Source organism: Aspergillus welwitschiae (genome assembly GCF_003344945.1).
Source record: "Aspergillus welwitschiae strain CBS 139.54b unplaced genomic scaffold BDQ94scaffold_15, whole genome shotgun sequence".
NCBI classification, from domain to species: Eukaryota; Fungi; Ascomycota; class Eurotiomycetes; order Eurotiales; family Aspergillaceae; genus Aspergillus; species Aspergillus welwitschiae.
In genome coordinates, this window is record NW_020798709.1 from 630,674 (window position 1) to 656,312 (window position 25,639).

A 25,639-nucleotide genomic window follows, 5' to 3' on the forward strand; every position below is an offset into this window, starting at 1 on the left:
AAACCTGAACCCTTTACAGCACCCTTTTGCGACCATCATCATGCAATTTATTGACTGTCGATCATGCCTATTCCTGGATATCTTCCAGGGCTGTCACAGTGATCAACGAGGGCCATGACCCACCATATTGAGAAGATGTTGGACTGATTGGGCTGCAAGTACACCGAGATGCAGACTGCTGACGGCAGAAAGGAAAGACAGGCCCGTGAACCAAAGCACTCCTCCCGCGTCGAAAGGGGACTAGAAGTGCTAGCCAGTAGCCAGATTTCCTGCTGCAAATGCAGTGGATCGTAAGGCGAGGTTGGTGGCCTTTTCATGGGCTGCGAAGCGGATCGCATCACCAGTCAACCCCCTCTTCTCCAAGTGGGCGCTCCACCCGGAACACGTACCAATAGGCCCCGGTGCAATAAATTAATCCCAAACGGGCCAAGTTGCCCACCCCCGAAACTGGCTATTTTTCTAAAATGGTTTTGGCGCCGGGGCTCGTCGCCTTCGAGCACCACGACCCGGTTCGTTTCTTATCTCATTCCTCATCGACTCTCTTTCCGCCCAGCCCGAATCCTCGCGCAACCAGCCGCATCGTCGGAAAAGAGGACCCTGAATACGACTTTCCTTCTATCACACCGTGTCGACGAGTCAATCAGCTGGGATATACGTCGATGGGCAACCCTGAAGTGACCTTTCTGTGGCCCCCTCATTCCCGAGCGCCTCACTCCTGAACACTTCCTCCAGCCATGTCGAATCGCGGTTGATTGCGGTGACTGGTTTTTGATACCAGCCATATCCTTCCGGTGATCTATGCTAGGCACCTTTGGCAGATGTGAAGGACCGAGGAACGATGACAACAGAGCTTACTCGCGATGCTCCTCAGATCCGGACATCAGGATGGCTTCCGCGGACCTTGCGCCGACAATACTTGATCCCGTTGGCCTGCCTCATGTTCTTCATGCTGTTGGTGACTGAGTTCCTTCGACAACTGGGCAACAATGAAGGTAGCCTCAGTCTCTTTACCTCGACTGACCAACTCACCGACACCCGAAAATTCGCCTACACCTACGTCCCCACGATCCTGAGTATGATCATCGCAGTCTTATGGTCCCTCGTTGAATACGACGCTCTTCGGCTCGAACCGTACTTCCAACTATCAAGACCCCAGGGGGCTCCGGCTGATGTGCTTCTTCTCAATTATGAATTCGGTCACTATACAACCGCGCCATTTTTTGCTATGAGGAACCGCCATTGGATTGCGGTCTGCATCTCAATCCTGAGTATCCTCCTGCAATTGGTATTCCCGTCGTTGCAAAGTAGTCTGTTCAACATGGATGATGCTACCGTCTACAAGAATCAACACCTTCAAACATGGCCGACTATCGTGAACCTCGAAGAACAAGGATTATTGGTGGATAACAGCAACCAGAACACGTCCAGCTTTCGAGACCATCGGGATTTGTCTTATACTCAGCCGGAATCGAGCAAGTATGCCATGGCACCTGTCTCTATACCTTTGGATATTCAATACGACACGAAATTGTGGGAACTCACGCAATCCATCTATTGGGCAGAGTTGTCCTGTACTGAGATCGACGTGGACGATGCCGTAACCATTGATGTATCCTCCAATACTTCTTCATTCGGTGTCGGGTCGCCCACTAGACAACCCTTGATTTGGAACCTCAACGACGTGTCAACAACCGATAATTGCACGCTGGAACTTAGCGAGGAAATCACTATACCGCCGACCAACTCATCTGTACAGATCTCACACTGGCAGCCGAACGTATCCACGACTAGTATTACCAAGCAATGTGCTTCCTTCGACTTAATTGGACTGACGGTAGACGTCAGTCTCAACAAAACCAGTGAACTTGATCGCCAGAAATCTGACTATTCGAGCTCTGATTACACCCATCAGGTCAGTGGATTTGGCTGCAAGATTGTCTATCAGACCTCGGAAGCTGGCATCTCAGTGCAAGTAAACGGTTCGCTTTCAGTCGTTGATCTGCATCCGAATTCGACTACAGAGGTGTCGCGAGCTTCTCTCAATACTACGCATTTCAAAGGCATAATCCTGCAAGAGGTGGTCTCCACCAACGGCACTTCCTCGTTCAATAAGAAGCCTGTGAGACCATCAACACTTCATCGCGATATCATCTCGAAGCTGGAAACTAGCGTACAAGGTGCTTTTGTACCTTTGATGAACAGGATTTTCGATGTCACCAGCCAGTCACACTATGTGCAAGCTTCTCATGTGACACATCAGATGGCCATCATAGTGGGCCCGGTGCAGTCCTTCGTGTCCGAGGCAATCCTCCTGTTCGGAGTGGTAGTGGTCTTGTACTTGGCATACACCTACCCCAACCGCCCAAATATGCTTCGAAGTGACCCTGCTTCTATCGCATCCATGTGTGGTATCATGGCTGATGTCATTGATGCTTCTTGCCTCTCTCACTTGAACCTGGATCAATTGTCAACCAGACAGCTGAGGACGATCCTCAAAAACTATACTTGCCGCTGGCAGCAAGCTTCTGAGCCTCCCCGTATTTGCATTGAGCCATCTGCTGGTGAGTCTCCCCGCACTAATCGTAGGGCCTCATAAAGCAGAAATATTGACTTCTGTTTAGTTCCTCGCTCTCAAAGACAGATCTTCCAAGGCAAACCCGATCCAAGACCTCATTTCCTCCTGATACCAATCTTTGCCCTTGAAATCTTCCTTTTCATAGCGGTATTTGCTGGTATTGTGACGATATTCGTGCTGTGTGCCCGGGATGGGGCATTTCATTCCTTGACCTACCTTGATTCAGACAGTCTGGCAGCATTGTTCCAGTTCATTCCGTCCGCACTTGCTTCCATTATCAGGGCATTATGCCTCTCGATATACCGCTACCTGAGCGTTCTGGAACCATGGTCTGTTCTTCAAGCGGGAGGCGCCTCTGCTGCGTCTTCCCTACTGCTTGAGTACGGATCACTGAATCCTCTCGCTTCGCTTTTTAAGTGGTTCAGTTACCGCCACTTCTTGCTGGGACTCGTAGGAGTGGCGTGTTTGTTCAACACCGCAATGAGCATATTGGCCAGCGGGCTTTTTCGGCACGAGCTTGGCCCGACGAGGGTTGATACTAATATGAAGTCTAATTACAGCTATGCGTCAATCGCCATAAGACAACCTTCGCCAATAGGCCCCGAACTTGACACTATTAAGAGCAGCATCTACAGTGGAACCTCGGTGCTCTCTTGGACTACATCCAGCTACTCTTTTCTCCCTGCATGGACGGATACATCTTCTGAATGGCTCGTTGGGGGCACCATACGGGGCGTTGGTGCCGATTTAGCATGCAAGCAGCTTTCGATCGCCGACAGCTATTCCGAGGACCCGATAACAAATGTAGCCAGTTGGAAATACTCACCTTTCAACGAATCAGATACGGTGTGCCAAATAGACACGATCCAAGACACTGAGGCTAGCCAGGACAGCCTGACGGTTCGCTTCTTCGCTTCACCAACGTCTGCAGAATCAAGTGGCTGTCATAAGCCCGCTGTCGTTGTGGTTGCCTACCCTAGCGGAAGTAGCTACTTACAAACTACATCCGATACCGCAGTTGCGTTGTATTGTGAATCCCTATTCCTCATGCAGAATTTCTCCGTTGGATTTAATTCGGATGGGTACATACAATACTATGCTCCTCTCAATGGCACATTTGTCAGAGATGATGCAATTGTGCGCAATGGTACAACAAACCTCGCCAACTACAACCTCAGGCTATCGAGCCCTTTGAGTTTTACCTACAACGGCTCGCATCAAGAGACAAACAATGCAAGCAGCACTGATTGGTTTGGCGCCCTCACGGCAAGTCTGTACCGCATTTTGGACACCAACACAAGTGTCGTTACTGCAAGTGTTTTAGAATCCGCCTCCCGCAATGTCTACCGGACAATCTTTGCAACTGATCTATCGCTTAAACGGGACTCTTACTTCCAGCTTCAAGATTCTCCTGCTCGAATCAGCGACGGTATTATCTACAACATGTCCTGGGCGGTGGTCCCATCGTTTGCATCATTTATGTATGTCCTAATCATAGTGGTTTTCGATGGGTGCGTTGTCGCCTCGGTTTTCCTTACCAGGAGAGGTCGTTTTAAATTTCCTCGCATCCCACGGTCTATCGGCTCCATCATCCCTTGGGTCATCCATGGACAGGTTCTGAACGATTTCAAGGGAACATACGCTTGGAGTGAAGGCTACCGAGAAAAACACTTTGTCGATATGGACAAACGATACAAACTAAATCGACAAGAAACGCCCGATGGGCAATGGAAGTACGTCTTGGATGAAGACAATTCTCGCCGCAACAGCGGATCTTCTACCATCGAGTTACAGGAGATTAGTCCGGCGCCGAAAAATCGGTTCCGAACCCTTTTGCGAAGGGTGACTTCTGATGACAACAGAGATCAAAACGGATGATGACCCTCATGGCTTGATTGATCTCATTACCTCCGACATCTTAACGGCTTCTTTTGCCCGAATTTCGACACGCATTCGCTTACTGGCAAGGTAGGCGTCAATGACAGGCACTGGCTCAGGAATAGCTCCCCAGATCGCTATCGAATTGGCAAAGGGGTCTCAATCCGATTTACGAAACCGTTGACCTTGGTACGCGCAAGAGGTTCTAAACTAGGCGTCCGGATCTTAAGACGGCCCCGACCTTGCTCTAGAGCCACTCCGCATTGATGCCCCGATTTCCCCAAAGTCCTGCCATCGCCATCATGGAATCCGGAAATGGGAAGAACCAGGCTCGCTTGAAACCTTGACTTAAGCTCTGAGAGCTATTCTCGAGCCACAGTCACTCGTATTTGCTGATTAGCAAGATCGTCGACACATTGCAAGCTGGCATCTTGCACTTCCCATCTGGAATAGCGCAAAAAGTCCTTCGGATACGAACGATGAGGACCAATGATTCAGTCGTGGGGTGTGATATCGGTGTGCCCATATGCAAGTGCCGTCAATGTCCCACACGCTCGCCCATGTGTGCTCCGAAGCCCACGGCAAACAGTTATCTCATTCGGCAGTTCAAACTCTGCAGAATGCTTGTCCACTCTATAGTGAGGGGAGCTTGCAATCGTCGAGTGCGGGAAATTGTGAAGATGCCGGGTGGTCGACGAGGGGGGATGGCGACCGGCAGCCAATGGCTAGTGTTCATCACATTCTAAGCGCCGAGCAGCTGCACGATCAGGCACAAGTCACCCCTTCATCACACCTAGTCTCGAGGTCCCTGCTGAGCGACAACGAATCATTGCGTATGGATGGGAGCAAAGCGTCACCTCCTGACCCAAAGTTCTTAAAATAGGTTGCCATCCATCGCCAGGTCAACCCCTCGCCTTCGCCCTCCCCACCACCAGGGTTTCTTCCCAGCAATGAAGGTCGAACAACTATATAGCCGCCCAGCTAGCCCGGGGCTTAAGGGTTCTTCCTCTTTTTTTGACACACAATTTGTTTTGGGCTTTGCTGGGTTTTTGTTTTCGTTCTATTTTCATCCTTGAGTAGTTCGTTTGGCTGGTCCAGGCGACTATCTGTTTTCAACTTCTTGTTTGGCACGTCATCGAGTAATAATAGTATCATTTACACGCCTGCCTTCTCGGAAACACTCTGTTGATCAAAGTGTTCTTCCTTGATAATCTTGTGCTGCTGCTCCCTGCGCCTGTTCTCTACTTTATTCTTCCACCCAAAGAACAAGACATCCTTTTGCATTCAATCATCTTTCCAACCCATCAGTGTCAGTCAATATGATCGCTCGCAACGCAAGGCCGAAGCTTTCACTGTGCACCTCTGCTGCGCAAAGTACTTCTCGTCAGCCGTTGTCCCTCAAGTCTCCTAGCGCGATCCCGCGTACTCCGATTTCCCCTGCCAGCCCGAGTGCAAAGCGGTTCTCGTCTTTTCAAGTCCCAAGCTATGCCTACAGCAACTCGTGCTCGTCCAAGAGTATTCTCAAGAAACATTCGGGCGCTTCGAGCCATGCAGAAAAGCGGATTAAGTTCAAAGGCACTCCCACTGTCCACTGTGTCACGCCCATCGAGAATCCCGAGGAGTACTATGGCACTTACACCAAGTTGTCGCGCGAGGAGCGACGTTGGATGGTTCGTGAATGAAGACGAGGCTGATGTCGCTACAACCAACACTACGGCGAAAGGCAGATCAGTGGGGATGCTGGGCCAGAAATCCGAAGAGCCTTCTGACGCGCCACGGTTTCTGCGCCCTCCCCGTTCCGACTCGGTTCTGATACAGCCGATCCGGTATCTGGAGCGCAACGACAGCTCAGGGTAGGTCTGACGGCGCGAAACATCGAATGACCTGGAGCGCAGCCGAAACACTGGGATGGATGCATCTGGTGGAATGAGGATAGACTCAGCGTGTATATGATACCTGTTATGTTCATGATGTGATGATACGGTCCGGCGTTATGTACTTAGTATAGGGCCTATCTTGGGCTAAACCCAACGACGATCGTTATGGCTCCATTGCATTCAGTGCTTGCAGTAGATTAGTAGACCTGCTCATGCTGTATTCTCAGCGGTGATCCTAGCCACTTTAGACCGACCGTAGCGATTTATAGTAACAGTGGCGGCGGCCCCGGGTTTCGATGGCCCGTGCGAGGAGAATCCCGATACGATAGTCTTTAGTTTTCCCGCCGACAAGCCATACCCAGAAAGCTTGCCTCAGCCTTTCTTCGCTTGTCTTTCAAATCCTCTCCAATGTTGAGCAGAGTTTCCACCTCAGCATTACGCAAAGGCTTGTGTACTGCTCCGAGGTGGAGTCTTCTACCTCGAAGCCGCCGCGGCCTGCTCACACTTGCCATCGAAACTTCCTGGTGCGTCTAGTCCGCCCGGACTTACTTTCCGCGACAGCATAGCTAATCGTTCTGATCTATCTAGCGACGACACATCGGTAGCTATCGTCGAGAAGGAATCCAATGCCGTTCAAATCCATTTCCTCGATAAGGTGACATGCGACACCAGCGCATACCAGGGCATCCACCCGGTCGTGGCTCTCGAATCCCATCAAGAGAATATCGCAAGTCTCGTCCATAAAGCACTCGCTCACCTGCCCGTCGCGAAGCACGAAAAGCAACAAACGATCAATGTATCGAGTGATTCCCAATTGCGCAGGAAACCCGACTTCGTATGCTCCACTAGGGGACCAGGGTTCCGCTCGAACCTCTTTGTCGGGCTAGATACAGGAAAGGCGCTTTCCGTCGCATGGCAGGTGCCGTTCGTTGGAGTCCATCATATGCAGGCTCATCTGTTGACTCCTCGTCTTGTATCCTGTATGAACCGTGGCAAGGGCCAAGATAACAGCCAGGATGTCGCGGCGTCGCAGCAGCAGCAGCCCATCACTCCCGAGTTTCCCTTCCTCTCTATCCTCATCTCTGGCGGCCATACAATGCTAGTCAAGTCCTCCTCCATAACCGACCACGAAATCATGGCTTCGACGGTGGACCGAGCCCTCGGAGAAGCTCTAGACAAGGCCGCCCGCGAAATCATTCCTCCTTTTCTCCTTCAGACGTCAAAGAGCACCATGTACGGGAAATTGCTAGAAGAGTTCGCCTTCCCGAACGGCAAAGCCGACTACGCCGACTACCAAGCTCCCAAATCTCGCCACGACGAACTTATCCCACGAGAAAACCCCTGGGGCTGGTCGTTCACAGAGCCGTGGGCCCACAGCCGTCAACTGCAATACAGCTTCTGCTTCATAGGCAGTACGCTGGCGAGGATATTTTCCGCTCGCGAAGCAGCCGGTCAAACTATAAGTCATGAGGAGAGGATAGCACTCGCTCGGGAGGCAATGCGGACTAGCTTTGAGCATCTCGCGTCGCGCACTATCATGGCGCTGGAAAGCCTTGCGAAACAAGGGCCTGAGAAGGAGGTTAAGACCCTCGTTGTTAGTGGTGGCGTTGCGGCGAACCAGTACCTTATGACTGTGTTGCGCTCGTGGCTGGATGCCCGCGGGTTCGGGCACGTTGGGCTTGTTGCTCCTCCGCCATACTTGTGTACGGATAATGCTGCTATGATTGCTTGGGCGGGTATGGAGATGTTTGAGGCGGGCTGGCGCACGAATCTTACCTCTCGGGCTATTAGAAAGTGGTCGCTTGATCCACGGGAGGGGGATGGTGGTGTGTTAGGGCCTTTCGGGTGGGAGAGAGCTGAGGATCATTTTGTACAATAGACGGTAGGATGTTGTTTAGCGGCACTTCACTCTTTCGAGTGTGTATTTTTATGAGCTGTATATAGATCACAACCAATGTATCACCACTACTACTGGGCTTTACTCGCAACTGACTACAATTCAAAAACTCTGTATAATCATGTACATTTCATTCCATGTCATATGAACTAGTATTCGCAAGCCAAGCGGAAGGTGCTACCTTACCACAGACAGATATGATACAAGTCCTGGTTTGCTCAAGACAGCACCAGTTGTCCGTGACGAGACTGTTATCCCAATCCCCGTTTCCAGAGGTGACAGCTTATCAGCCTATCACCAGGAGAAAAGAGCTCATCTCCACATCCATCCACCAGCAGCGACAAGCATTTCGGGTTCTTTAAATCTCCTGACCCTCGCCTGAAGTTTCCAGCATCGGTCGACTTTGTAAAGTTTCTTCAACCTCCAATTTCCGTCAACCACCTGCAACAGTGCCACCCTGCTGCAGCGCCGTTACTTGCTTCCGAAGCTCGAGGAAGAAGTCTTTCCCGTTTGCCATTTGGTTGGCTGTATGTTTGTCATGCGCGTTAGGTTATTGTTCGTTTGTTTTGTGCTGTCGTTTCCTGGGGGGTAGTCACGTACGCTTTGCGCCCCAGGGTCCGCTCGCACGGTTGTTCACGTCCTTTCCTTGTGGTTTGTAGTGGTAAGGCCTCGGTTCTGAAGAGGAGATGGGAGTTAGCAATAGGCAATCGTAGATATTGGTTTCGGATGAGCAGTAGCGGTATGCGCACCTCCCGGTCCTAGAGCCCAGCGCAAGCTGTGTCTTAGCTGGTGTCATTCCTCGCACAGAAGTTGGTCTAAACGCACCTTTTCTCAGAGCTCCCTTCGACTCCGCGGCATTGAAGCCTCGCACGGGGACATGCTGCTCCTGCTGCGGCCCGGAAGCGAACTGGTCACGCGAATCTCCCCAATTATTCTGTCCCCCCCGAGACCCACCATGCGCGCTCATAGTGCGGGCGTTGGATTGTCTTTGCGCCGAATGGCGGTTCTGGTCGTATGAGCGACCTCCGCGCCATCTAGAATGCATACCCACGGGTGGGTTGTTGTTAGTCTAGAGATCCGGGGAGAGGAAAGTAATTCAGTCAGGAAAAAGGTGGGTGATTCACTTACCGCTCCTCACCGGGACCACTCATCCTGTAACTATCTAACCAGTAGACGGTAAACAGAACAACAAAGTGGGCTTGTGAATGGGAGAGCTCTTGGAGGTAATCAAGAGGGGAACTGAACTGACAGACAAGAAGGTCGGCGGGAAGCAGCGCGAATGTGGAGAGCGGCTTGGGACTCTCCGCCTTTGGGGGCCCGACGGCCAGCCAAGCGGGTTGCTTTGCTTATCATAAGCCAGCATCTGGTCAACTTCCCGCCCTCTCGCGGCCTGCGCGTCTTATCCCCTCTCTGTTGTCTCCCACATTCACTGTCGAGTACTGTCTTTTCCGACCTTGGCGGCTTGGAGGAGTCATGCTCTATTTATTTCCGATCGTTTGAACTTCGTTTCCTATCTGCTTTACGGCGCGACGTGCGTTTGTCTGGAATCCCAGAACGTGCGGCTGAGCGGCATCGCTCGGTGTCGCTCTATCACCAACTCCTTTCTAGCCGACTTTCTATCCGTCTCTGTTCGCGCTTATTCCCGCCTTATTTCAAGCTATGGCGCCCCTCTCATGGCCTAAGAGCCACCGCTCGCCCAGCAGACCCTCTCGATCCCAGACTAGAGTGACCTTGAAACCTCCCTCAAGCTCCGACTCATCGGCAACCAACGAAGGCCCTCCCCTCAAGAAGCGAAAGTATGTCCCTGGCGGACCGGGTGGTGGTGGGAGATACATCGAGCTGGAGGTGAAGGATACGCCGAAACCCAAGCCCACACCAGCAGTCAGACGTAATTCTTCCAACTCTCGTGGTCGCAATGGCCCAGTTTCAGTTCCAGAGTCAGCACCACAACCTCAGCCTGTACAACTTCCTCCGCCGCCGCCACCTCCTGTTCCGACGACACCTCCCTCCGCGCGTCTAAGAAGAGAGAAGAGTCAGAACCGGGGCCGTTTTGGGTCGTCGACGGCGGCTGCCCTTGCTCTACAACAAGGGGATGGTTACAAGCCGCGAGAGGAGCGTGGTTGGGAGGAGTTCCACCCGGATCTAGATATCGAGACGAAGTTTGCGGTTTTCGATGCAGAGGAAGTGGATCGCCCCCCTCCCACAGCCTCGATTGCTCATATTCTGTCGCCGAACGGCCTTGAGATGACGAATGAGAAGGATCCAATAGCTGAGCTGATTCGCGCGCATACGAATGGCTCGTCACCGACCCCTATCAAGCGCCGACCAGGCCGCCCTCCTCGTCGACCGGAAGCCATCCTTAACGCCTTGGGCATTACACATCAACAGAAGAATGTTCCACCCCCAGGCCCGAATCCACGCGAGAGGCTAACGCTGCCGAAGCCCTCGTTCCGCATACGCGACCCGTTCACGTTCTATGACCAACCCGGAGTAGGTCAGCAGAACTATGTTGATCGCACTATGGCGAGTGTAGGGTATCAAGAAAGCGACCTATTCCTCCGTCATGACCGTCGTTTGATCCGCATGACAGAGGGCGCTCAGGAAGATGATCTGGATTCGGCGAACCCGGTCACTTCAGAAGGAGAGGTCAATGCTGCCGTTGGCCGGGTGGAATATGATATGGATGAGCAAGATGAGAAGTGGCTGGAGGAATATAATGCGAAGCGAAGAGAAGATCAGCTGGAGCCAATCAAGCCGGCGGTCTTTGAGATCACCATGACCAAAATCGAGAAGGAGTGGCACATCCTAGAGAAGCGTATACCGAAGCCTAATCCCAAGCCTCCTCAGACGCAACGTCCTCGTTCGAGCTCTGCAGCGGCGGTAAATGGCGAGACAGCGCCGGGTGAGGAACAAGACAGCAAATGTGCTATCTGCGACGATGGTGACTGCGAAAACTCCAATGCAATTGTCTTCTGCGACGGTTGCGATTTGGCAGTACATCAGGAATGCTACGGGGTGCCGTTCATCCCTGAGGGACAATGGCTGTGTCGCAAGTGTCAGCTGATTGGAAGAGGGTCTGTCAACTGCATCTTCTGTCCAAATACCGAAGGTGCCTTCAAGCAGACTACCTCCTCGAAGTGGTCTCATCTCCTGTGTGCGATATGGATCCCGGAGGTCTCTATTGGTAATCCTTCTCTTATGGAACCGATCACAGACGTGGAGAAGGTACCTCGCAGTCGCTGGAAGCTTCACTGCTACATTTGTCGCCAGAGAATGGGTGCCTCGATACAATGCAGTAACAAGAACTGCTTCGTTGCGTTCCATGTTACATGCGCACGGAGGGCTCAGCTTTATTTGAAGATGAAGTCTGGCCATGGAACTCCGGCAGTCATGGACTCCCATCTACTCAAAGCGTTTTGTGACAAGCATGTTCCACCGGAATGGCGCAGAGAGCATGGAACAGATGTTGCCACGGCCGAGGCAATAGAGTACTACAGGACTACAATGCAAGGCCGCCGATGGGGAGACAGCCAGGCGGCAGCGCTTTCCTTGGAACCTACACACCCTCTTGGCTGCGACCACGGGGATGAGGACGGATATCGCACACATACACCACGCATTACTCTGACTGTTGGCGGCAATAAGCGAAAGCGACCGACTGTACCCAAGACTATCTGGAAGCTACCTTCCGGGGCCCCTGTGATCCCTCAGGTCGTGCTGAACTCGGTTGTGGCCTCGCTGCAGCGCTTCGGGGTTCGACAAAGAAAGCAGTATGCTGAGGATGCATGCAAATACTGGACGCTGAAACGAGAAGCCAGGCGGGGAGCCGCACTTCTGAAACGTTTGCAACTCCAGCTGGAAACCTTTTCGTCCATGGAGATGACAAGGAGAGACTATGTTGCTATGGGAGTCCCTGGGAGCAAGAGGTTACAACGGCGTATTGAATTTGGTGAGAGACTATATCATGATTTGGATCGATTGAGGATGCTGTGTGATGAGGTGAAAAACCGCGAGAGAGAAAAGTTAAAGGACGTGGAGACGCTTAAGACTATTGTCGACACTGTCTACTTTCCCATTTTCCCTCTGCTCTGGCCGATTTTCGAGAAAGCTCAAGGGTAAGCATGTTTCATCTACTTTCCCTCACGTGGTCTAACAACGCGGCAGGCTTGATGGCAAAGGTATCTTTCGACAAGGCCTGGCGTCTATTCGAAGCAAGTTGCAAGAACGCTTTTATCCTTCGGTTGCTACCTTTTCCGCCGACTTGGCCCATGTCTTCACCACGGAGATCGGAGTCCAGCCGGCTGGAGATACGGCTGAGCTTCAGATGCAGATTAGTGGTCGTGCTCCGGAACTTAGCCTAGAGCAACGCGAGAAAAGGAAGCTTGCCAAGCGGATAATCAAAGCTATTCAGCCTTCGCTAGAAGATGCTATCAGAAAGGAGAGCGAATTGAACCGCAAGCCGTTCGAACAAGAGCTCAAGGAGCTCGATCTCATGCTGGAGAATAGTGTCATGTCCAGACGGGGCTCCGAAGTCGATGCGCCAGAACAAGCCAACGATGAACAAGCGTCGACAGTACCAAATGGTACAGAGCAGAAGGTTGAGGAAATGGCTGTATTGGCTAAATCCGAGCCTGAAGATACTGCTGGTGTTGCCGACGTGCTTGGGAAAACAGATGCACCTGTCGAGCCTAGTGCGGTCGAGTCCCAACCTGCAGAGGCATCTACTGAGCCTCAAGTACAGCAGGACACGAACATGGAGGATGCTCCCGCTGATATGCAGGACACAGAGCCTCCAAGTGCAGATGTGGCGCCCACAGTTGTACAGCCTACAATTGAAGATCAACCACCTGTTCCTGATCAAAATGGAAATATGGAGAAAGAGTGTGTTGAGCCATCCAAGCCACCAGTGGAGACCCAAAAAGGGCCGTTGACGCCCCCACCCAGCTTCAAGGGTGATCAGCAATATCCGTTGGCGCAAGGAGGCATCCAGTGGTATATGCAACCATTCGACCCCATTGGTACCACCATCCACGAGGAGCGGTGGACCGGGCGAGATGTGATGCGAGGGATGAGCGAGGAGCTCAGTGAGCTAGACGAGGAGGAGCTAAAAGATCTGGTCGAGGATGAAGAGCTGGAAGGACAGATGATCAATGGATCGAATGAAGCAGCAAATGGAGGCGATGCACCAACACAACAGAATGTCAAGGTACATCGGACTCGACGACGCTGGCGCGGATTCAGGTAGTTAGACGTACAGATGGCGGAGATATCATCGGTTTTGAGCGAACATTCCTTACACACCTACACATCATTTCTTTCTCTGCGTTTCCCAGATTTCCCCTTTCTGTATGTTTGCTTTTTTTTTTTTTTTTTTTTTTTTTTTTTTCCTTTTTTTCACCTCGTCTCCCTACTACTGCTGCTGTTGCTGCTGAGGGAACAAACATAGGCTGGCCAGGCGTTGGTTAGGTTAAACACTGGGAATTTGGTGGATTAGAACAGCAGCCATTCTCAGATAATGAACTTTTACAGAATGTAATCATTGTCCATTCGCATTCAATTAACATTCTCCTGAGGAGATAGTAACTACTCCATATTGCATGGTGTGGACGGTATTGAATGGCTGGTATGGAGGACGGCCTTGGCACGACGGCAGAGCCGCGGGCGGTCCAGAATGGCTTATGGAAGACTCGCCGCGCTCGACTTTCTTTCCCGGTTTCTCCCCCTTCTTTCATCATCACCACCGATTTCCATCTCCTCCTCCATCCATCCTTTTTGCCTTCCTTCCTTATCCCCTTTCTTCTCCTCTTCTTTCTAATCTCTCGGACATCAGAGCCATCTTAGCTTCCTGGCTTTCTGATATCCGCGTCGGATAGCTATCGGGTTCGGTTGTTGAATTTTTCTGCCTCTCACCAGCACTTTCCTCGGTCTGCGTCGCGCGCGCGCCTTCCCATCCCTTTCCAACACACTTAGCTTTCTCATTTCGTCTTTTCGGTTTCCGTCATTATGGCTACAGAGTACGATAACGAGAACGGTCGCTACGACGGTATGTCAACCGGTTATCTTGCCTCGCCAGCCCAGCTGATTTCCCCGGTAACATCATCACAACAATGCTGACTCGCTGCTCAGACGAGCCCCGTTTCGCTCGCGACCGCAGCGCATCTCCTCGCGATGAGCCTCGTGCTGATCGCACCCGTAGCCGTTCTCCCAACGGTCGCGTCGATGACCGGTATGTTTACGTGCAGATCTGGCTAGCTAGCTAGCCATCCCCCAGACGTCAGCCAGACTGACTGGAGCTCCTCATAACTAGCGCCCCCATTGATCCCCGCAAGTCTCTCGATGACGAAGAGGGTGCTATCAACACTGGATCCAACCTGTTCGTCACTGGTATCCACCCCCGTCTGACCGAGTCGGATATTTCGCGTCTGTTCGAGAAGTACGGTGATGTCGAAAACTGCTCGATCATGGTCGACCCCCACACCAAGGAGTCTCGTGGATTCGGCTTCGTCAAGATGGTCACTGCCGAGCAGGCCGATGCCGCTAAGGAGGGTCTCCAGGGCGAGGTCATCGAAGGTCGCACCCTGAGCATCGAGAAGGCTCGTCGTAGCCGTCCCAGAACCCCGACCCCCGGAAAGTACTTCGGTCCTCCCAAGCGTGGTTAGTTATCCAGACTCCCTCTGTATATTGATATGTGGCTTACGCATGTCCAATCTCGTCAGATTTCCGTGGAGGTCACCGTGGCGGCCGTGGCGATCGCTATGACGATCGTCGTGGTCCTTATGGTGGTAGCTGGCGCCGTGGCGACGACTACCGCTATGGCCGTTATGACTCCTACAGCGACCGCCGCGACTATGGTCGTGACTACCGTGACTACGGTGGCCGTCGTGACTACCGTGATGACTATGGATACCGCGGTGGTGGCAGCAGCGGTGGCATTGATCGCTATGCTTCCGGTGGCCGCGAGGACCGTTACAGCCGCGAGGACCGTCGTGACGATCGCCGTGAAGAGCGTCGTGGCGGCAGCGGTGGTGGCTACTATGACCGCGATGCTAACCCGCCCAGCTACGGCTCCGCAGCTCCCACTCGTGATGCCTACGCCGGCGGCGGTGGCAGCAGCGGTGGTGGCGGCGGCGGCGGCCGTTCCTATGATCCCCGTGATGACCGTTACAGCACTAGGTAGGTGAAGTTTTGACTGATCTGGACGATCGGAACAGGACCCAGAGCACGTAACCTCGTCCAGTGATGGGTCCGTTTAGCCTCCGCGCTTCTTTCAATTTTTCCCCCTACGCCTTTTGTTTTCTGTGACATTCCCTTACTTACCCTATTTCCTGGAATGGTTTTTTAATTCCCAATACCCCCATTCGAATGGAATTGCGCTCAACGGGCTACGGTGGGGCGTCATCTGTTGTCTTGTCGAAAATGGAGAGAAGAAGTCTTCATCGCATTCACATGTCATCCGGCGAAACCGACATGTCACCGTTTATGCGACCAGTCGATCTTCGAAAGAGAAAAGAAAAACCAAGGGAAAAAAGAATAAGAAAAAAGAAAAGGAGAATCCTATGTGGTGTCGTCGACACTCCTCACACGCTGATGTTTTCTTTTGTTAAATTCGCTCGCAACACCGGAATATTTGGCGGCATGGGAAAGAACAAGAACTTTAACGTTGTAATTCCTCGGATTGTCAGATGGGTTTCAGCACACTGCTACATTTCACTCTTCAACCCTTCCGGAAACTTGGTCGTTATCTCGCTAGTCAGCTGTTCGCCTTTGTTTGCGTCTTTGCGTCTTATACAACTCATCTTAACGTAACGACTTTCGATTGTATTCGGCCAGAAGCTTCATAAATCTGCTCAGCCTGCAGAGGCTATTGCTTACGCCCTGGATCCCGCTCTCTGCACCCGGCGGTCTGGAGGGGGGTCGACCAGTGTCGCGCGGCACCAGTTCGCCATAAGCGTTTGCGTTGTAGTATCGCCAGGGGAAGAGTCCAATTCTCGCAATAGAGCCAATTTGATGGCAGCAGCAAACAAGTGGACCCTGTAATTCCGGGCGTCGGTACATTTTCCCCCGGTGCAATCGATAATCCGGCCATATGGAAGGGGCGTGATTGAGGTAGGTTCGATCGGTCTGAGACTGATTGGAAACAAGAATATCAGAATGCTATGCTCTGATTGACCTAGGTTGAAAGCAGGGGACATCTACATGTGTCTCTTGTTATTTTTTTTTTCTTTATTCTTTCCTCTTCGTTTTTCCACCATCATCTCATAATGGCTAACTGCAGGGCAGCATCCTTGATATCTGTTTGTTACATAGATATCTTCGTCGCATTTGGGATCCGGGAATGAATTCGTTTTTTTAGATTGGTTCTCGCTGTACTCCTATGTAGCATTCCGTACCTTACATGGAGAATTTAGGACCCTCTGGTTGGGGCGTAGATAGAACGTAGGCGTAGAAGCAAAAATCTTATCTGGTGTCTAGTATCTAGGCAACATGCAGCACACAATGACTGCCTGGCCATGAGAAAATCCGTGCCTAATAATCCCAAGACAACAGATATCTAGCCACCAAACCAATTCTTCATACATATCCATCCAAATCATAACTTCATGACCGCATTATCTCCATCCAATATAGACATAGAGCCGAAGATAAACTCATTCACTGCCCTAAGGAGTAGAAACCCATAGCGAGCAAGTAACCTCTCCATATGCCAAAGCTACCCAAGACCAACCATTCTATTTCATCTGTGTGGGGGGTGCGTCTCCGACTGAACGACTAGACTAGAGCGGATCAGCATTCATCTCCTTGTTACTCCTATGCAGATGGAGATGAACCTTGAAAGTATCAGCGTCACGTACAGAAGGTACATGCTGATGTACGTATGCATCCAGTCTTATTCCACCATGCTTTGGATAATTTCTGGGCCCGATGATTGTCTCATGTGTAGCGCACAACACACATTGCCATTCAGCACCAATAAGTAGTCGATAAAGCAAGAACGTCTACTCCGGAGTCTTCGAAACACCCTGCTGTTCGACCTCGTTGCTCTTCTGGATGAGGTATTCGCCGAGGACGCGGAGGGGGTTGGGTGGCCTATTCAATTCACATCATAGACACTGTCAGCTTGCTTCCTTACGATGGCACTTCGTTTGAATAGAATACAGTGAGAATAAATAGTGGTGTACGCACTGCTCCTTCGCAACGACCGTCATCCCATCGAGAAGATGAGGCACTATCTTCTCATTCATGTATCTTCTTATCGGGGCGCCGCCGGGACGGACTTGAGTGGTGGCGGAGGGGGTTGCAGCGGCGGAGTCGGCACCGGGGGTGTTTGCAGCTGAGTCGGAAGCCATGATTTTATCTTTGTCGGGATTAAGGGATGGATGTGGTTGTGACGGTGGTTGTTGGTTCTGGGGAGGGAAGGGAGATGTAGTAGAAGTAGTTTGCGGTGGAGGATTAGGTTGAGGCTGAGGTTGTTGAGATGTTGTTGCCTGCTGTAGGAGGGGATGTATGAGTGAATGCTCAAAAGCGGTCAAAAAGTGAGAATAAAAAGAATAGCAGAGATCAATTGGAGTGAATTGGTTTGGTTAATGGGGGGCAAATTTAAGAATTCAAGAGTAAAACAAAAGCGGAGCAAGTTGCACTGCTCCGCCTGTGGGGATCGCGACGGAGAGTGTACTGTGTGCTGTGCAGGAGTGGTTCCTGGCAGTTCTGGGACGTCTCTTACCGCGCTGTCGTCGGCCATGGTTTATATTTGAGTGAACTTTAATATTCTTGTAGCTATGATATGATATTTGAGGGATCTGGGATTATCTTCGATGGAACTGGCCGGCTTACTGCATGCGCTTCATCTTGTGCTTCGCAGCATCAAGCATCAGTGCAAACAGTGCAAATTATACATTGTGCTTGTCCATATCGGGATATATAGGTCAGGTGACTTCGTGTCTTTCCGCGTCACGTTCTTTTCCTGTAGCGAGAAGCAAATGGAGATATTATCATTGCATACTATGTGTTAGTGCTGCTGCTCTGGTTGCAGCATGTCCCTGCTGGACTACTGGGACACCCTTCGTCCTTCTGCAAAGCGCAGAAAAACTACCAGGGAAGAGCCTGACACCGGCGATGAGAAAGACACTCCCGACTCATCTGATAGTCCGCTGATAAAGCCCTCTGAAACACCGCTGCCGGTGCGACTAGATTACAATCCAACCCCTGCTGAAGCCGGGAATGAAGGTGCTGGAGATGACTCTGAAATCCCTTCAAACAGCCAAACCGAACTCGAGTCCTCCCTGCCTGCCATACAGGCGGACAATCGCGCAATCGAGGAATATGAAGCTTCGCGCGCAGTCGATGAGAATGAACCGGACCTCCAGCAGAGACTGAGGGATGGTACATGGCGGAAGGGTCGAAGTTCCATCTACGTGGATGCGTTCAATCTGGCACTGGAAACTGTACTGGATGAGGAGGCGCATTTGTTCGATGAGGCAGAGATGGAGGTGTTTAGGAAGTGGCGAGAATTGGACTATGAGTCTCAGTATCTGTGTGTTGTCCGACTTATTCGTATATGTATACATGCTAATAGGCTAGATACGTGCGTCTATTCCTTCGCAAGACCTCTGCCTGGCATCGAGTCAACCGGCTAGGCTACTACTCGGATATTGCAGACATGCCCCGAGTGGTAGCTGAACTGCGCCGCGCTCGCAAGCTCCCATCATTGGCATCTGCAGATGGAAATTCCGCAGATGACACCGTCCCCGTCGATACGGGCTTTGTTTTGGGCCAAGGTGGCGAATTCAAGTTCGCCGAGGAGATGGATCAGATAACCACCCTGGAAGAAGCGTCCTCGCTCTTACTACTCGACGAGTTGAAAACGCTCGCGAAAGACGCCAAAGTAACAGGGAAGAGTAAGAAGGAGCTCATAACTGCCCTGCATCGGTCAAGTCAGAAACAGACAGGCCTCGACTGGAATAGTAAATCCAACGGCAACAACAGAGAGGACCACTTCATCCAAAAAATCCTCGACTACACCGGCGACTGCATCCGACTAGCATCCGGCCCTCGTGCCCTATTCGAACGAGTCCATCTAGTCTTCTACCGGTCCACCGAATGGACCGAGAAATCACTCACCACCATCATCCTAGCCAAGATCTCCCGCAGAAACTTCCCCGAGTACGTAGTCTGTCGAACCAACTCCATCTTTCCCTCACGGGAGACCCTCCTAGAATTTGAATCCGCCTTGCGCACTCAATACCTAATCGACAACCTCCTCGAGTTCAACGGCACTCCCACCGTCGAACTCTTAACACAGGTCAAAGACCTCGCATATAAAGTCTACCCCCGGTGGAGAACTCTCCTCCATCAGGAACAACAGAAAGAAGACACCATCTACGACTACAACGAAGGCGCCTACCTCCGCCGATTCTCCCCAGCATGGGTCTACACGCGCATCATCCACAAGGGCCTCCACCCCCTAGGCCGCTTCAAAGAGCACGAAGAAGAGCACCGCCTCCTGTCTGAACTCCTAGCCCAGCGTCTCTTCCACGCTGCCCGTCGCGGCGCGTGGTACCAGCGCAAAGCACTTCTCGAAGAACACTACCTCTGGGCTCTGAAACCCTCCGAAGGACGCACCGAAGAAGCTCAACGCAAACACTGGCGCCGCATCGCCCTTCAAACCTGCGAAACGGGTCTCCAGGACCCAGATTGCCATCTCATCTACCACTATGACCTCCAGAAACGGATTACCAAGCTCGAAAAAGCCCTCAAGGTCGTCAAGCGCGAACAGCACGACTTCGGGCACGTCCGACTAGCCAAACCCGCGGAGCGCACGATCGAAGGGATCCAGATTGAGCGTGACGAGCCAACCCAACCCTCAACCCCAAACGACACCACCCCTACCACCACTGCCACTGCCACATCCAAACGCGACCGCCCAACCATCTGGCTCGATCCCCGCGACGGCGGCGAATGCCGCGTCGAAAGCATGTGTCTCAGCTGGTACAGAGACCGTGGCTGGAAAGGCTACCACTCCGAAGGAGGCATTATCCGAACACTGGTAACTTTTCTCCTACCCTCCCCCCACTTCCCCCTCCCCAACCCCATAACCTAACAAGTAAAACAGTTCACCTACCTCTTCTACGACATCCTCTACACCTACATCCCCAACGTATTCCAAACACCCTTCCAAACCAGCCCGCTAGACCTACATACCGACGCCTTCTACCCGACCCGTCTCTCACTGATAAACCATCGTCTTGTGGAGATCACCAACGGCGAGTCGGAGCGTCTCATCCGCGCTGTCCATGCGGAGCAATCCCCGCGCCAAACGTGCGCGATTGGGCTGGATTGGTCGTTTGAGTTGGATGATTTGGTCCAGATCGTCAGGTGTTTTAGGGGCGAGGCGCTAGCGGCTGTTTGTAGGGTGATGGCGCAGGAATATCAGGCAAGGGGAGGTGGGGTCCCGGATTTGCTGGTTTGGAGGGTATTTAAACAGGAGAATGGTGGTGGGGAGGGCGTTGACGGAGGGGAGGAGGGTAAGAGTGATGCTGATGCTGAGGGGAAAGAAGGGTACGGAGAAGTAATGTTTGTGGAGGTCAAGTCGGCGAACGATCGGTTGAGTGATTCGCAGAGATTGTGGATTCATGTTTTGGCGTCTGCTGGGGTGAGGGTAGAGGTTTGTAATGTTGTTGCTAAAGAGGTTAGACGTTCGTGAGATGTACGTAAATAGCGTTGCGCTTATACTACATATATAATATAGAAGATGGAAAGATAGATCTACAGTTAACATCTACGATGATAGAAAGAAAGAAAGATAGTGTGGTCATAATTTTATTTCATGACTATCGCGAATCAACCCTTCCAGATCGACCCAATCAACCACGACGACAGCCACTTCACCACAACAACTTCTACCCCAGCACAAGAAGTGCACGCGCTTAAGCAACGAGGGTGGAAGCAGTGGCGGACTCGTAACGCCAGGTGGGGGGGAGGACACCGACGGACTTGTAGTAACGAGACAGACGGTGGATACGAGACTCGATGAGAATCAGGCGGAACTTGCTGTCCTTGTCCTTGCGGTTACGCTCAAGGTGCTTGCGGACGGCGACGGCCTAATACCAGTTTTGTTAGTATTCTATCTACCATCGTGTTTTCAGATAAATGGGGAACGGCATACCTTCTTGATGAGGTGGTACAGGTCCTCGGGGAGCTCGGGGGCAAGGCCTGTTTAAAAGATCACTCTGTCAGCCTGTGGTTTGACCAAGCAGAGGCATACGGGATCACGCAAAAGAAACTTCCAACATCCAACTGCATTTCTGCGAGTTGGTGTTGAAGTTTTGCTTCTGGTGCCCTCCAGTTTTATGGACATGTTGTGGGTGTGCGGTGTAGAGATGGTGGGAGGCAGAGAGCGCCGGGATTGCTGCGATTGCGATTGGCTGTAGGTTTGCGAGTGTTCATGTCGATACGGAGTCGAGAACGATTCCGGGTATGTTTCAACCTCGTTCTCTTTCTTCTTCTTCACTTCCGTGCAGAATATATCGTATCGTTGTCCATCAATCAAACCCGTAATCTGGCTGAAATCGAATCGCCGGATATATTCCGATCCGGGTCCTAGCTGCTGCTCTGCTCGCGCCTATTCCATTTTCCGCAGCCATTTTCACATCCACAACATGCTCATATAACTGGTGCGACTGGTGAAAGGGAACATGTCGGTGATGTCGTACCGTTGGACTTCAAGATACGGAGGATCTTGTTACCTATTCATCCACATATTAGTATCCTTCCCATCCCCGCGATTTGAGAATTGAGAGGGGAATCTTACCAGTGACAGTCTTGACCTGGGCAACACCGTGGCTGTCACGGAGGACAACACCGATCTGGGAGGGGGTAGCACCCTTCTTGGCGAGCTTGCAGATCTGCTCAACAACCTGCTCGGTGGAAGCCTTGAACCAGCTCGGGGGAGTGCGAGAGTAGGGGAGAGCGGAGGACGAAATGCCCTTTCCCTTAGAGTGAAGGCGACCCATTTTGATTGATTGGTGGTGTTGACGGGGTGGTTGTCGAACGGGTTGTGAGTGAGCTGGTCGAGTATCGAAAAGTTCGAAGGAGGAGAGGTTATTTTTCGTGTGTGGATTTTGCGATCGTGGGTCACGTGGGTTCCAGATTTGCTGGATTGTGTGGATAAGGTCATGTGATGTGGGAGCGGTTCGCTTATTTTTTCTTCCTGCACCTTTTTAAGCTCCGTTTTGACTTCCTTTGCGTCTCTGGTTTTTGTTTCTTGTGGTATGCCAGCGAGCTACTTCAGAGTTTATGGTGCTCTGTTATTTCTCATTTCACTATATGATGTTCGACTAATACTACAGCTATGTTGCTGGCAGATTTGGCTATAAGGTTGGTTTTTACTCCCTATTTTTTCCCCTCTGCTTTACAGGATGAAACACACCATATTTTTTTATTTTTCTGGTACCTCTTATGTCAGAGGTAGGCTTCGGTCTATCTCGATGATCTAAATGGACTTCTGATATCCATTCATTCCTCGAAATGTTATGTCATGGGAGTTGAAATGCATTGTGCTGACTCGCATCAAGATAGGTTTGCCAAATATCGACTTGAGGATAACATGGTATCGGAAGATGGGTTTTATAGCGCATATAGCAATGAATGTGTCTACTGTTCAACTGATCTTAAAATCTATTTTCCTGCCTGGGTAGATCGTGGAGTCGCTTGACACCATATCGTAGCTGTTTTCAAAGGATGCAAAGGACGGGCTATACGTCGTCTTGTGCATGTAATCGACGGGATATATGACCATGTTCTTTCACACAATACAGTTGTGTTGCAGCTTATACTGCGATTTCATCGGCAATGCATTCTATACAATGAGCCATTATCACGATCGCAAAGGACTTCGTAACGAACCATGCAGCCCCGTGGAGTTGCAAAGCCCATCATCAATCGTCCAACAGACACAGTCATCGTAGCTGCACATCTCCATCGATGTCAAGCAAATGCAAGCAGTATCACACCGCAACGAGGCATGGCTATCTGTCCAAGACATCCTCGTGCATCCGCTTCAGCATCACAATTCTCTCCCCACTTGCTGTTATCAGGCTCGTTCTTGCATTTCCAGCGAGTCCCGCGCGACATCGTAGGAAATTCAAAGACATAGTCTGATTTGTCGATCGATATTTCAAATCAACTTACATGGACGCGCAGTGTGCAGGACGGACGAACCATGGTCTGCTCTGCGACGTGCATCGAGTGTTGCTGCGAACATCCTGTAGATAGATAGATGATCATGACGCGATTTGTCTGTCTATCTAGCTGTCTGCCTCGTGCAGCAACTCCGAAACAACAGTAGACCCGCGTAAGCGTAAGCCCTAGGCCAACTAGCTACACGGTAATATTTGTGTGTGCATCTGTATGCGTCGCATTTGAAGCCAAGGGGGCCATTCGATTGGGCATGTAAACCCGCGTTGTGGATTGGCGATGTGTCAGTATTGCAGCAGCAGTAGCTGTGGGCTGTGGACATCAGCCGTTGGTAGTGGTAATTGAGTCACTGACAGGCTTCACTCAGCCCAGCCTGATGTGACCGCTATTTGTGGAGCATAAAAGTAGGCAAGTGGGTATCAGCAACACGTTGGTATTCGAAACGAGGAGAATAAGATCGAATCGTACTTTGTTTGTACGATCGAAGCGGTCATCTTCCGTGTTGTGCGAGATCAGTAACACTCTGTACACCGTAAGTAAACTGGAGAAAGGGCAAGTCTAGACCAGGGACGATAAACTCGGAAGCGATCAAGTAATCGGGACAAGCGAGTCCAGGTCCATGATTCGACCACTCCACGAGCTGTGCGTTGACGTCTGATCTCAGGGATCGCCAAATCAGACGGTCGAGTGCGACCGACACCAGGCACGGCGCGGAGAGGGGCAAGTGCGAGGGCAAGCTGAGCCCCGTATGTATCACCATTCAGCACAGAGAGACCCTATAGCACAAGACGGAGAGGTGAGATCGTGGGTACTGTGAACGAGCGTCGGTCTCCACGCGTTGTGACCGGTCAGCTGGCGATGAGCCTATGATCGCCCCCGTCACCGTCACTGCTGGATGGCAGCGACTGATTGGCTTGCCTCCTTCATCCACAACTGATGGCGCAGTTGCACGGGCTGGATATTTTCGAATGGGATCTGAGATGGATCGCCAGGATATGCTGGGAAGGCAAGAGTGAGAATTGCCTCTTACGGCATCCGAGTACCGATGTGCCTTGTCTTGTCTTGCCTTCATCGCATGATCTGGTGGGATTTCACGGTCGCTGCTGTTCTACCAGCTGATTTGCCCCGCTGGTAAAGCTGACCGTATACAAAAGGTACACCAGTCAGGATTCGAGAGTGGACAAGATAGCACAGACATCACAGATAGCTGAAAGGATCTCTATCCAACGGGCGACCAGTTGGATGATTGATTCCCCTCAAATTTCTTGCTCATTCGTCTCCTCTCAACTGGCTTGGCGGCGAGCATTTGTTCTGACAGCCCTATGAGCTGTGATGCAGGTAGTCCCGGCATACTATTGGATTCCTTCAGAGGAACTAGTATCTGAATGCAATAAGCAAATAGGAGAATTTGAATTGATTGTCTGCGTAGGGAGGACAAAGGGATGATGTTTTCTTGCGTGCATCTCGTCTTGTTTGTTGCTTATTGCTTGTCTGTCAATACTAGTGGCTGATCGCCTCGTTAGTACACCACCCTATCAAAGTCATTAGGGGGGTTAGGGACTAACTATCAGAATATTCCGTAGTATGTACTTTAGTTGTTTCACTAGCGATGCATTGCTTTTCCTGCTACTACACAAATGTGAAGGTACTCTTTTGGTCCAAAAGAAATCCTGGATTATACTCCATAAGTTGTAATAGCTGCCACACCTGCATGGCCCTGCCAACTAGTCTACAATGGACCAGTAATCCCTGATGCAAGTCCACCAAGGCAGCGACATATTTCGAGTTGAATTTGAATTCAAGAGCAGAAACCCAAAGGGGAAAAGTCTAATCAGGAACCCGCATAGAAGGACACGAAGGATACTTTGGATGGAAAGTTCTACGACGGAGCTTCGACGCGAGGCGTCTATGGCGTCTGGAAAGGCATCTGGATACTTCCCGAGCAAGTTTGGTTGAGCTATAACTTAGTATCGGTTTAGTTAACATCTCGTATTGCGGGATGCGCGGGAGCAATGCCGAAGACGGGATGGAGCCATAACTGGAGATTGACAGTTTCATCAGTCTACAAACGTACAAACTTAGTAGCTATTCTAGACTCGGGTAGAGGTCCAAAAAGCCAAGCGAAACAGACTGTCGCAAAAGGCCCCATCCAAGTGGGAAGTTGAACAAAAAACTTTGTAATGCAGCAAAGTTTAGTAACCTGGACTAGAAGCCGCGAAG

General features: G+C 51.3%; 12 protein-coding genes across 12 annotated transcripts; 7 read left to right on the forward strand and 5 right to left on the reverse strand.

Annotated features, from left to right (window-relative positions):
• Positions 1 to 554: 554 nt before the first annotated feature.
• On the forward strand, positions 555 to 4,716 carry BDQ94DRAFT_178669 (DUF3433 domain-containing protein). The gene is made up of 2 exons (XM_026773171.1): positions 555 to 2,561; positions 2,622 to 4,716. The coding sequence occupies exons 1-2, from the start codon at positions 839 to 841 to the stop codon at positions 4,451 to 4,453; spliced, it is 3,555 nt and encodes a 1,184-aa protein (XP_026626700.1). The 5' UTR covers positions 555 to 838; the 3' UTR covers positions 4,454 to 4,716.
• A 445-nt stretch (positions 4,717 to 5,161) lies between these two features.
• Positions 5,162 to 5,388, forward strand: BDQ94DRAFT_143559 (uncharacterized protein). The gene has a single exon (XM_026766262.1). The coding sequence runs from the start codon at positions 5,175 to 5,177 to the stop codon at positions 5,334 to 5,336; it is 162 nt and encodes a 53-aa protein (XP_026626701.1). The 5' UTR covers positions 5,162 to 5,174; the 3' UTR covers positions 5,337 to 5,388.
• BDQ94DRAFT_143560 (uncharacterized protein) lies at positions 5,389 to 6,504 on the forward strand. Its single transcript, XM_026766263.1, has one exon. It carries the CDS (start codon positions 5,939 to 5,941, stop codon positions 6,308 to 6,310), a length of 372 nt encoding a protein of 123 aa, XP_026626702.1. The 5' UTR covers positions 5,389 to 5,938; the 3' UTR covers positions 6,311 to 6,504.
• A 229-nt stretch (positions 6,505 to 6,733) lies between these two features.
• Positions 6,734 to 8,319, forward strand: BDQ94DRAFT_143561 (N(6)-L-threonylcarbamoyladenine synthase family protein). Its single transcript, XM_026766264.1, has 2 exons — positions 6,734 to 6,854; positions 6,919 to 8,319. The coding sequence occupies exons 1-2, from the start codon at positions 6,739 to 6,741 to the stop codon at positions 8,207 to 8,209; spliced, it is 1,407 nt and encodes a 468-aa protein (XP_026626703.1). The 5' UTR covers positions 6,734 to 6,738; the 3' UTR covers positions 8,210 to 8,319.
• A 17-nt stretch (positions 8,320 to 8,336) lies between these two features.
• Positions 8,337 to 9,462, reverse strand: BDQ94DRAFT_143564 (uncharacterized protein). The gene is made up of 5 exons (XM_026766265.1): positions 9,356 to 9,462; positions 9,053 to 9,261; positions 8,977 to 8,985; positions 8,828 to 8,902; positions 8,337 to 8,752 (listed from the first exon to the last, which is right to left on the reverse strand). The coding sequence occupies exons 1-5, from the start codon at positions 9,376 to 9,378 to the stop codon at positions 8,661 to 8,663; spliced, it is 408 nt and encodes a 135-aa protein (XP_026626704.1). The 5' UTR covers positions 9,379 to 9,462; the 3' UTR covers positions 8,337 to 8,660.
• Positions 9,463 to 9,886: 424 nt separating this feature from the next.
• BDQ94DRAFT_178672 (putative PHD finger domain protein) lies at positions 9,887 to 13,568 on the forward strand (the record flags this gene model as incomplete). The annotated part of the gene is made up of 2 exons (XM_026773172.1): positions 9,887 to 12,342; positions 12,392 to 13,568. The coding sequence occupies 2 exons, from the start codon at positions 9,887 to 9,889 to the stop codon at positions 13,470 to 13,472; spliced, it is 3,537 nt and encodes a 1,178-aa protein (XP_026626705.1). The 3' UTR covers positions 13,473 to 13,568.
• A 389-nt stretch (positions 13,569 to 13,957) lies between these two features.
• BDQ94DRAFT_143572 (RNA recognition motif domain-containing protein) lies at positions 13,958 to 14,965 on the forward strand. The gene is made up of 3 exons (XM_026766266.1): positions 13,958 to 14,270; positions 14,354 to 14,453; positions 14,535 to 14,965. Exons 1-3 carry the CDS (start codon positions 14,231 to 14,233, stop codon positions 14,884 to 14,886), a joined length of 492 nt encoding a protein of 163 aa, XP_026626706.1. The 5' UTR covers positions 13,958 to 14,230; the 3' UTR covers positions 14,887 to 14,965.
• A 1,626-nt stretch (positions 14,966 to 16,591) lies between these two features.
• BDQ94DRAFT_143575 (DPY30/SDC1 family protein) lies at positions 16,592 to 17,878 on the reverse strand. The gene is made up of 2 exons (XM_026766267.1): positions 17,411 to 17,878; positions 16,592 to 17,314 (listed from the first exon to the last, which is right to left on the reverse strand). The coding sequence occupies exons 1-2, from the start codon at positions 17,572 to 17,574 to the stop codon at positions 17,224 to 17,226; spliced, it is 255 nt and encodes an 84-aa protein (XP_026626707.1). The 5' UTR covers positions 17,575 to 17,878; the 3' UTR covers positions 16,592 to 17,223.
• Positions 17,879 to 18,256: 378 nt separating this feature from the next.
• BDQ94DRAFT_178676 (fanconi-associated nuclease 1) lies at positions 18,257 to 21,371 on the forward strand (the record flags this gene model as incomplete). The annotated part of the gene is made up of 3 exons (XM_026773173.1): positions 18,257 to 18,758; positions 18,806 to 20,270; positions 20,337 to 21,371. Coding segments are annotated over 3 exons (2,558 nt in total), but the record flags the coding sequence as incomplete, so codon positions are not given.
• On the reverse strand, positions 21,151 to 22,236 carry BDQ94DRAFT_170276 (40S ribosomal protein uS15; the record flags this gene model as incomplete). Its single annotated transcript, XM_026771454.1, has 4 exons — positions 21,151 to 21,324; positions 21,390 to 21,436; positions 21,937 to 21,969; positions 22,035 to 22,236. The coding sequence occupies 4 exons, from the start codon at positions 22,234 to 22,236 to the stop codon at positions 21,151 to 21,153; spliced, it is 456 nt and encodes a 151-aa protein (XP_026626709.1).
• A 1,216-nt stretch (positions 22,237 to 23,452) lies between these two features.
• Positions 23,453 to 23,836, reverse strand: BDQ94DRAFT_32334 (uncharacterized protein). The gene has a single exon (XM_026775492.1). The coding sequence runs from the start codon at positions 23,739 to 23,741 to the stop codon at positions 23,526 to 23,528; it is 216 nt and encodes a 71-aa protein (XP_026626710.1). The 5' UTR covers positions 23,742 to 23,836; the 3' UTR covers positions 23,453 to 23,525.
• Positions 23,837 to 24,423: 587 nt separating this feature from the next.
• Positions 24,424 to 25,138, reverse strand: BDQ94DRAFT_143581 (uncharacterized protein). Its single transcript, XM_026766269.1, has 2 exons — positions 24,822 to 25,138; positions 24,424 to 24,757 (listed from the first exon to the last, which is right to left on the reverse strand). The coding sequence occupies exons 1-2, from the start codon at positions 24,880 to 24,882 to the stop codon at positions 24,639 to 24,641; spliced, it is 180 nt and encodes a 59-aa protein (XP_026626711.1). The 5' UTR covers positions 24,883 to 25,138; the 3' UTR covers positions 24,424 to 24,638.
• Positions 25,139 to 25,639: the final 501 nt, after the last annotated feature.